This window comes from Mytilus galloprovincialis, chromosome 13, assembly GCF_965363235.1.
Source record: "Mytilus galloprovincialis chromosome 13, xbMytGall1.hap1.1, whole genome shotgun sequence".
NCBI classification, from domain to species: domain Eukaryota; kingdom Metazoa; phylum Mollusca; class Bivalvia; order Mytilida; family Mytilidae; genus Mytilus; species Mytilus galloprovincialis.
The window spans coordinates 40,410,724-40,422,056 of NC_134850.1; the positions used below are offsets into that span (position 1 = coordinate 40,410,724).

The 11,333-nt window shown below is 31.3% G+C and overlaps 1 protein-coding gene across 1 annotated transcript in view; it reads left to right on the forward strand.

Moving 5' to 3' along the window:
- The window catches only part of LOC143055883 (uncharacterized), a 37,387-nt gene that overhangs the window by 12,410 nt on the left and 13,644 nt on the right, over positions 1 to 11,333 (forward strand). Inside the window, exons 2-7 of the mRNA XM_076228933.1 lie at positions 3,123 to 3,787; positions 5,055 to 5,144; positions 7,784 to 8,092; positions 9,210 to 9,935; positions 10,414 to 10,509; positions 10,995 to 11,294. Coding sequence (XP_076085048.1) covers positions 3,127 to 3,787; positions 5,055 to 5,144; positions 7,784 to 8,092; positions 9,210 to 9,935; positions 10,414 to 10,509; positions 10,995 to 11,294 — 2,182 coding nt within the window. The 5' untranslated portion in view covers positions 3,123 to 3,126. The remainder of the gene's footprint in view (positions 1 to 3,122; positions 3,788 to 5,054; positions 5,145 to 7,783; positions 8,093 to 9,209; positions 9,936 to 10,413; positions 10,510 to 10,994; positions 11,295 to 11,333) is intronic.

Below are 11,333 nucleotides of genomic sequence, written 5' to 3' on the forward strand. Positions count from 1 at the left end.
TTTATACTAACCACCAAACTGGTTCCCAGCTTTTGGTGGGATTCGTGTTTCTTAGTCTTTAGTTTTATATGTTGTTTCTTGTGTACTATTATTTGTCTGTTTATTTTTTTATTTTTAGCCATGGCGTTGTCAGTTTATTTTCGATTTATGAGTTTGACTGTTCCTCTGATATCTTTCGTCCCTCTTTAAACGGCAATAGTTATACAACTTTTACAAAATCCCTATTATGAAATTAATGCGCAATCTTTCACATTCATTCCGCATACCGCACATATACTCATTTTACCAATGTCAAAATCTCGTTAATTGATTTGGAAGAGTTAAAGCATAATAAAAAAAATGTAGGGAATAGCATGAACTCCTAAAGATACAAGACCGGAGACGCCGACTTGGTTAATATCTTACTTACCCTGGCAACTAAATCAGGCTATGTAAACAGCATTTTCAATGAAAACATAAACTTTTAAAATGAAAAAATAAACTCCCAGTCCACGACAACGAAAACAAAGATTATGAGGTGCTCATAAATAATTAAAAATGTAAATAATTTGCTGCGGTTTTGATTCAACAGGTGTGAAAACAAGTATTTGATATTAATTCAAATATTTTGAGAATTTGATTTCTCATACAGATCAATGTACATCTTATAAGAGCTGGACACTAATTTATATTGGTTATAATGCAAAATAATACTAGTAAGTTTTTGTTAGACGTTGGTATAGAAAAACTGGACCGTATCAGTCTAGTGATTTAACATTTTTGAGTCCATTCCAACTTGATAAAACGTTTTCCAGTTTTATATTTTTAGCAAGCAATACACTTTGTTTTAAAGTGGCTATGAATCATCATTTGTTATTTCTAATAAATTGTGTTCAGCGGATTTCCAGAGATTACGAGATAAAAACAGTACTGGTTGAAAAAATCGTGGCTGAAACATCCTTAAACGTTTTCATATCACCGCATAAAAATTACGATAGGTGGATTTTACGTTTATTGAGCAACACCGCAACAATGACACAGCAGCATGAAGAAATTTAAAATCTTTGTTCAATAGTTGACAAATTTCTACACGATGTGCAAACAAAATACTGAACAGTCTAGACAATAATTGGAAAATTGAACAGCTACGTCCATGATCATTTTACCCAGAGAACAAAAAGACTTGACTTATGAAAACTACTGCGCATCTAACTCGAATTTAATCGAAATAATGAAGTATTAAATACTGCTGGCAGTAATTAAAAGCAAGTTTAAAACAAAATGATAATAGGATTTATCAGTAAGTTTATTAAGTCATAAAGATATATGCAACAGACTTTGTTGAATTAATTTGTTTATTAGATGATATCACTAAAACTAGTTTAAGTTTTGTTAGTGAGACCCACTTCTACATTGAATTCCTATATCTGCAATACAATTATTAGATCTTTTAACAATTGATCATATCTGTACACTTGTTATTATGATCTCCAGTAATGAAAATAATACGTTCATTGATATCTGTGTTGATCTCACAACAAAAACGGCCATATTAAATGTGTATTGCGTTTGTACACATCATAAGAAGGACTCAATAGAATAAGTAAAATAACCTGCAATATTTACAATATGGTATAAGTACAAAGATTCAGAGGTGCTCAATCTAATATATTGCATTAATTTCCCAGGAGTTGTAATCGAAAACATATATTTGAAATTTACTCCAATACATATAAGGTCTTGAGTTCTCGTAATCTCTTTATTTACGAAAAAGAACAATTCTATCATTGAAAACATGTCTGGCAAGGACTGGGAAACATTTTTAATTCATAAAATATGGCTCATCTAATTATTTTCTGAATTGTTTAAAATCGTATTAACAACATTTATTAGATATAACCAATAAAATTGCATTACTCTACATAATCAACCTATCTGAACCTATCTCGACCTAATGGATTGAAGAATGACGGAGGGCAGCTTAAAATCCAGGATATTTTGTTGCTCGTTGAATACGCATATAATGTTGGAAAATATTTTGATAAAAAAATAACACGATCTGGTATCTTAAATCTTTACATATTTTGTTATCAAATTCTGGAAGATTTTATTGACAGCCATCTTTAAGGGAATAAAAAATCCATCAAGTGCACCGATAATTACTTGGTCATTTCACTACACTCATATATATTTAGTTCTCAAATGAGGAATTTTCAAAACCACTGAAATAAAGATTAAGTGTGAAATTAAAATAAAAATGAAATCTGGGGCGAGATGAAGTTATGATGTGAAAAGAAGAGTTTCAAACACGCCAGAATGTAAAAGGCGTAAACTAATAACTTCTATTTTATAACCATAATACTGTAACTTTTTTCAAGATACTTTTTCCGACTTCAAAATACAGATGCGTATATCTGAAAGGACCTTGTCATCTTTCCGTACAATTTAATACACATGGAATATAGAATTTATTGGAATACATCTTCGACGAAAAACATTTTTAAATCAGTATTGTTACCTTTTTTAAAAGATGCATGTGTACAACCTTACGTCATTGTTCACAAATTGTTTTTGTGAAATGTTTTAAGTACAACTTAAACAAATGCTTCTTAAAAACGGACAAAGACGTGTATGGACTTTCTTATTGTAGTTTTGCTGAATAGGATTCTTTTATTTATATTACTTATGTGGAGCATGATCTGCTTACCATTCCGAATCATCTGATATCAACCACATTTTTTCAGGGGTTCATGTTGCTCAGTAGTCTTTGGATTTCTATTTTGTTTTTTTGTGTACTGTTGTTTGTCTGTTCGTATTTGGTTTTTTTTAACCATGACGTATTGACTGTTTAATGTGTGCAATTATTCAATCTAAATATTTGTAGAGATTTTAACGCCAAATATTCACGAATCGAAATTTTAATCTTCCTATATAACAGCCAACATACGATATGAGCTTATATATATATGTTAGTTCGAGCCTTTTTGTACATTAATACTCTACTAACTTTATATACATTCTTCTCAATAATCGAGAATCTGCAGCGCTTTCATATTGTTTTCCTATAGTTTATATGTGTGCACATTCCGAAAATAACTTTTATTATCATTTAAAAATATGTGAAATGTTTTCTTCTTCTTCAGAAACATGGCATCAAAAGATCCAAACATGGATCTGGTGTTAACCGACCCAAAAAAGGATCCAGCATCAAAAGATTCTGTCAAAGATACGGCATTAAAGGATCCAAACAAGGATTCGAAAGCATCAGAGAAAAGAAAACGATTTGCTAAAATGTCAAAAATTTCAGCCAACGTCTTCAAAGAAATATTGAAATATATTGTAGACAAGGCACATATTCCTTCAACATTAGCTTATGAAATACTTGCCAATATCGAACCTGATCTGACAGATAGACAAAGGGAAATGTCTAAAACATTATTGACAGATGGATACAAGAAATGTGACACTGATCTTCTTTTTAAGATACTGAGACTAGTTCTGCATTCTAAAAAGACAGATTGTGTCCTTAGTCAAGATGCATTGGGTGTCGCGGTTATCAACGACATTGAGCATATGAATTCGATTAGGAATCACATATTTCAAAGAATAAAAGAAGAACTTTCAGAAGATGAATACAGGAAAATCTTAAAGGAAATACAACAAGTGGTAGAACATATAGATGTCTTTTTGAACAGGAAACAACAAAATAGCTTTGATATGAAAATTAAAAGACTTTCAGAAGCAAACATGAGTGAAAAAGAACAAAATGAATATGTCAAGGCAGGAGAGAAAATAGAGGAATTAAGATGTTAGCAAAATGATATCATAATGTTTAAACCGTAGATTACAGACAATTTCTAAAAAATTGTAAAATGCATTTATAAATCATTGAAAAATTACAAATGAAAGAGGCAAATTTTAAATTTTGATATGGAAAACATTGCCATTGGTGAATAACAAATTGATCAATTAGAAATTCGGAAGTCTAATATTTATTTCGTGAATGACTTCTTGTTTTTTTACTATCGTTAGATTTTAAGAGCTGCTTTTTTGTTTTTTCTTTCGATTATATGAGTCCTACAAAAATAGAAGTTCTGCTTCATATGATGGTCTTTTCCTCGCTATTGAAATAAATTGACGACTTCAAACTAATATTTATGATAAGCGTGACGATTCCAACATTCCAATTGTTAACTTCTCAGCAGTAACACAACTAGTGCTCAATATTACCGCTCTCCAATGTATCAATTCATACGCTACGCTCGTCCATGTTCATACTTTACAGAAACATTGAATGTTTGTGCCCTTTACATATAAACGGATCTAATAGGATTTTGATGACGAACTACTGGAATATTACCTAAGTGTTGTGGTAAACATCACAAATTGGTTGGCCCATATTTGTCGGTGTCTAAACTAACTACTGACATGTTTTTTTTTTGTTTTTTTTTAATCTTTTTACACCAGCTTACTCGTCTGATCTGTGTTTTTACCGATTATGTCCTATTCCAGAATGTGACATTTTTACTGAGTATGAATAAGTACTTCCGTATAGGAGATGCATACATTGCAGGAGACATCATCCCATCAACGCAACAGGTGCCGCTCTTTTGAAATTCAAGATATTCCCTCGGTTATTGTTTATTATTGTAATTTATCTCTTCCAAATAGATTTCCAAGATTTGAACATTGGTAAATTACTGCCTTTATGTGTATACAGAGGCACTGATGAGCATGAATGTCGCAGACACATCTAAAATCAATAAAAGCAAGATTTTTACCGTTTAGCTTCAATATGCTTATTTAAAACGGGGATAGTTAAAAGTTTAAACCTGATTCTAAAATTGAAATAAAATTAAACAAACGAAAATAACTACAAACCACTATTTTCAAAAATGTTTTTTCCCTCGATCTCATTTTATGAACGTTAAAGTTGGCTATTTACAATATAACCGATCTGAAATTTTTAATCCCGTTATTTGTCCGTGTAAGCAACTGTAAAATTTGTGAATACAGGCATACAGTAATGTAATTGAATGTTGTAAAACTTCTGTGGCATTTCTTTGTGTTTGTAGTATTGCAGTCAATGGTACAAGATAACGTTACAATTGGAATTTATGGTGGAAATAAGCTTAACGCTTACATTGACAACGATTATCATGCAGGTATACTAACTCTTTCTATGAATTGACTGCATGTGGTGCTCTCCACCTATTGCAGCTAATTCAAAATTCATTATTGAACCAAACTGAGTAATTGGTCAGAAATCTTAGCAATCTGCTGTAGAAAACTCATGAAAATGTTTATAAAAAATTATATAACAATCTTTTTTTTGTAATTAATATGCTAAAGGTGCGACGCGGGACGTCTGTGCTTCTCATAGAACTTAGCGCTTTTTAAATTGGCATTTGCACTTCAATTTATAGAACATTTGCGCGTCAATTTATAGTACATTTTCGCTTTTTATATATGACATTTGCGCTTTAAATGTAGGACCTTTGCGCTTTTCATGTAAAACACTAACGCTTTTGATATAGGACATTTCCGCATTTACAATAGTTGCCTCTTATTTCATCCGGGCTGAGGACGAGAATGTTTGACCTAACAGAGTTAAAATCATAACTTTTATTATTTTTAATAGATTAATAGTCATTTTATAGCACATTCGTGTTTAAAAGTTATTTCATAGCACCTTGATGTCGTTATATAAATAGCTAAATGTAAACATTCTAAAGACTTAAAAACGCGGTATGTAGTCATCACATGTCAGTTTTCGTTCGTAAGCCTTTTAAATAAATTTTCTATATATCTTTCAAATCTCTTGACTGACTTCCCTGTCCATCAATATAACGAACTTTAGTGTAATTAACCGACTATTTCGATCGAGACGCATACATTGTTTTCCCTTTGATCCATATATAACCTTAAACTCCATGTTCAAGACTGTGACAATGTGAACTTATTTTTCACGGATATAAGTTGAATTATTATGATTATTTAGTGTTCAAAAGTCATTAAAATTACAGGTATGCTATTTAAGTTAAAAATCACAAATGTCCCGTTAATTTAATACAGGTGTATCAAAATTTAAAGCGCGAATGTCACTAATGTTTAGAGCACAAGTGTCCTATCGTGGTTGGAGCGCAAATGTCCTATCTCGTTACAGCAAACGTCCTGTGCCCTAAAGGTATGCTAGCAGAGTAAATAAATTAGGTTGTTTCGAACTTGGGAGCTACCAAACCAGCAGTCCGTAATGAGTGAAATCATTTCCATATATTCCAGTCTAAACAACTCTATTTATCATAACTTTAAAAAAAGAAACGTTCATCGAAAGATACGAAGACCTTTTTGATAAATATTCCGTATCAACTTCACAAATACTGCACGATGATCTTGAAGTTTAGTTTCTAAGTACTGACGTTGTTTTTAATCTTAATTATGTATTATATTATTTTTACTTTGTCATTGTAAAGTATTACTTTTACAGTCTATTTTTGGCAATATCCATTTTCTATTGTTCGGTACTTATGCATCCCGACATTGTATTATTGTGACATGGTAATTTTGTGTATTCTTGTCTTTCATAATTACTAATGTGCTTTGTCTATATGCCTTTTGTTTTACTTTGTTCCTACATTTGTTTTTTTGCGAGGTCATAAGTATAAATTATAATGTTGACTGCTGTACCATTATTTTTGACATTTTTACCTTTTGTGTTGTTTTTTTACACATTGTTGTTTATATAAAGGAATTTTATGCAACTGTCATATAAGTGAGAGATTTAGCTTGCTAAAAGGCAGGTTTAATCCAGCATTTTCTAAATAAGAAAAATACCTGGACCAAGTCAGTAATATGTCAGTTGTTATCCATTCGTTTGTTATGTGTTAAGCCATTTGTTTTGTCATTCTGTTATGAAGTTCGGTATTTTTGTTATTTTACTTGTAGATGTATTTTTTTCTTCTTATTCGATAGTTGTGCAAGGTCATAAGTATCAATTACAATGTTGACTGCTGTACCATTATTTTTGACATTTTTACCTTTTGTGGTTTTTTTTACACATTTTTGTTAATATAAAGGAATTTTATGTAACTGTCATATAAGTGAGAGATTTAGCTGGTTAAAAACAGGTTTAATCCAGCATTTTCTAAATAAGAAAAATACCTGGACCAAGTCAGTAATATGTCAGTTGTTATCCATTCGTTTGTTATGTGTTAAGCCATTGGTTTTGTCATTCTGTTATGGAATTTTGAATAGTGGTTCGGTCTTTTTGTTATTTTACTTGTAGATGTATTTTTTTCTTCTTATTCGATAGTTGTACAGATGCTTTCATTGTTTCAGGACTAATTCACCAGTAACATAACGGGTCTTCCTTTGGACTACGTAATATTTCTAATCACATGCGATATGCATGCATTCAATACATTAAATTTTGTTTGTGTTTCATATTGTTTACTTTGTTTGTTTTTCCTGTATTTTTTTACTTTAGTACTATATATATTTATTTTATAGATTTCTACAATCTCTTAACATCTTTTGAAGTTTTATCCTGCACATGCAACATGAAATGGCCAGATTGATTCCCTCGACTACTGAAGCATTCGTATACTTCTTGTTACTTGCAAAACACAATGAACACACTGATAGAGGGGCGAAAGAATTACTGATATGACAAATCTAGATAAAAAAAGCCGTACCTTTCAAATTATTGAAATGATCTCAAGTAGAAAGTCAGATTTATATTCTATTCATACTAATTTTTAATTTTACCATAACATATACATGTTTATTGCATTTTCAATTACAGATTTCAGGCCGAGGAACAGCAGCTTAGCAGCGAAACTAATTGGCTTGAAAAAAGAAAAAGTTCAAAAAATGTCCGACGATATTCAAAATATTTGCCATGATATCAACGATGAATACAAGGAAGCAATAAAAAGGGATCTCACTCTGCGCATTGGTGATGTTCAAAAGGAAAATTTCATTGTCAATTCAATAGAGATGATTTTAAAACGCCTTTTGGTTAAATTCATAGATAACTGGAATTTGGCAACAAAAGAAAGCAAACGTATGGCATATGTAGATGTTCTAATTTTCCCGGACGATAATTTTGAAGGTATTTCACACTCCTTATATACGTTAATAATATCTGTTTCTAATAATTACAAAACTAAATTTAATTTGAAAGAACGTTTGCAGAGAACTATTTGCAATTCACGTCCTCGCACCTAATTTTTATCTGTTTTTAACGTTTGATGTTGTCAATAGTTATCTAATGTACCAGGATTATAATTTAGTACGCCAGATGTGCGTTTCGTCTACATAAGACTCATTTAACTTGACATTACAGTAATTTGTTCAAAAGTAAGTATACAACATTATTGTTTTAACTTCTTTCTCTCTCATGCTTATTCTGCCTTTAGCTGTGGTATCATCTTTTCTCTTTTTGAATTATCAATACGAAATACTAAAGATTTTCGACCCCCAGGAAAAATTGATAAAAGCAACTACACAGTACTGTTTTGCCTGGTAGATGGATGTGTGTGGTCCCTACTTATCTTATCTTTAAAAATCGACAGTTCACAAGAATATAAAAAAAACTGGAGTGTAGTCCCTTAAAACATACTGCTGGTTTAAAAATGAAATAAAAGATGTCCTTTATCCTTTATTGTCTTATTTTGAAATCTAGTTTCTACATCGAAATATGTCGACTCAAATCAAACAAGACTTATTAGAACGGTTAGTTTGCAGCTCATTCATTGATTTCATTTTCGTTCAAAAATTGTTCTCGTATTAAGCATCATTCCAACAGCTCTTGCATATGTAATAAATCTGCCCTAATTAAAACGATCATTACTAAGCTCATGTTTCCTATACTAGGATTTAGTTGACAGCGGATTCCTCTCTACAAGTAAGCCACAGAACTAACGGCTTATAATAGTAACGTTAAAATCGAAATCATTGAGAAATGTAAGGATGCAACATATACGGAAAATGAATGTCACAAGGTCTCTGTGCGTGTGTATTTTGTGAGGTATCTGCATGTTCTAGTTTTTCTTTCTCTTGTTCATGGTCATGTCCACACTTCTCCAACGTACGATTTTCTTTATTCCCTTGGATTTTCCTTTATTATTTTTTGTATACATAGCTACAGCTTAAAAAATCTCGATAACTTATATAACTATTCAATTTGATAGTATACTAACACTTTTTAACACTTCTTTTTTTCAAAGAGCCTTCCTGTGAACAAAATGGTCTTACGATGAAGCTGAATCTGGAGCTGAACACATCTGGGAGTATAACAGACGATAGTAATATATGTGCTTTGTCTGTTGAAATGAACGAAAATGTTGTTGATGAGACTACAGAAAATGACTTGGTTGACGTAAGTCTTATTTCCGCAATTCAAGTATTTGATACGATTGAAATTATGAACAGAAAACGTTATGCCAGAATGTCGTTCGTTGCAATTGATGTTTTCAAAGATATTTTGAAGAGTGTCGTGACTGAAATTCAAATCCACCCAAATGAAGCATATGCGATAATAGAAAAATTGACAATTCATCTCGCCAACGATAAGGTAGAAAAAGAAACTTTATTGACTGATGGGTACAGAAAATGCGGTTTTGGACTTCTTTGTAAAATTCTTCAGGAATTTTTACATCCCGGAAAACCATGTCAAGGAAATGCAGCCAACATATCAGTTCGAGGGGACGTTGAACGCTTGATGTTGATTCGGAATCATGTATTTCATCGCACTAATGCGCAAATATCTGAAGAGGAAGACTCAGATATTAGAAAAGAAATTTTAGACGTAATAGATCGGTTAGATGATTTTTTGAATAAAAAAGAAGGAAAAGTTTATACCCAGAGAATTAATAAACTTCTAGAAATGAAAATGAGCAAGTTATTAGAGGAAAGATATTCAACGGAGGGAATGAAAATAGAAGAACTGAAATGTAAGTGACTTCATAGCAGTAACAAATATATACTAAACTTTTTGATTTTTACACTTTAAATTTCTAAAACACTGTATAACAAATATTGAGTGTATAGATGGAATATTACGAAAGACCTCAGCTCAACGTGTTAGACTTTGGTTGGTATCAGCAACGTTGCAGAAAAATATGTACTGATTTGTGATATCATTTGTACCTCAATCAGTAAAACCATATCGTTTAATTGTTTTGAACGTTTTTGATTTACAATTGTAGAACTTTTACAATATTACTCTTTTCTAAATTTAATAGAAACATTTTGACTGTTATCTCTTAAAAGTCTCATTATGTATTAAATAATTCAAACATAACTGGGTATTATTCATGGTGGAATATTAAGTTCATTCTTGACATTTCCCCCTTATTTGAAGGCAATGAAACTATATTATAAATATACACTTGTAATTTGGCTAATAATGATAATAATTTCATTTTGCAGATGAAATGCTCTCAAAGTGTGAGACGAATGGCGTTTTTATCCGGCTTTATTATGGCAAACAGATCAATGAATACTTTTCAGAAGTTTTACATGGAGGTATATTTTAATCACAAGAAGTGTTTTGAAAAAAGGGACCAAAGTAACAGTTTCTTTCTCTCTGAAAAAAGACAAAGCAAAAGAATCAAGTTAAACCTAAAACAATACAAAAAAAGGAGCAAAAAGATAAATAAACAGAAAAACTTATGGATAACAAAACTAAACAACCAGCTTTTTGAGACCCGGAAGTCCGGAATATCACGCATTTCTAGTTCAAAATGTTTTATAGAGCGTACTACACATGACAAATTACTAATTTCTATAAATAACTTTGAATGGAAAAGTTGTAAGCAGATACTGGCATAACTTTCATCACATTTTAAATGCTACTCGTAAAGAAACGTACACAAAATGTTAACTAAACACAATAAAAGATTTTTTAGTTCCATCAAGATTTGGAAACCAAACTAAAAAATTGAAGACAACTACCCTCAAGCTTACTATTGGTATTATTTCTGTCTGCGTTTACTTTTTTTCTAATGTAGATTGGAGACCAAAGACCATAAATATAACAGCAAAGATAGTAGGAATAGAACAGACAACTGCAAAAGAAATTGAGAAATTCCTACATGAAACATGTCGTCAAATGAATGATGAATTCAGACAGAGTGACATGGTACTTTCCAATGAAACCAGTGATGAAACAGAACGTTTATTTTGCAGAGCGATCAGTTTAGCATTCAAGAAGTTCTTTACTAATTTCAACTACAGAACACATCTAAAGTTGTCAACGGAACGGCGCTTAATAGTAGACGTTCTACTCTTTCCTGCTAGTAACTCTGAAGGTATCTTAGTTGATTGAACAATTGTGTAATGCTAATGAA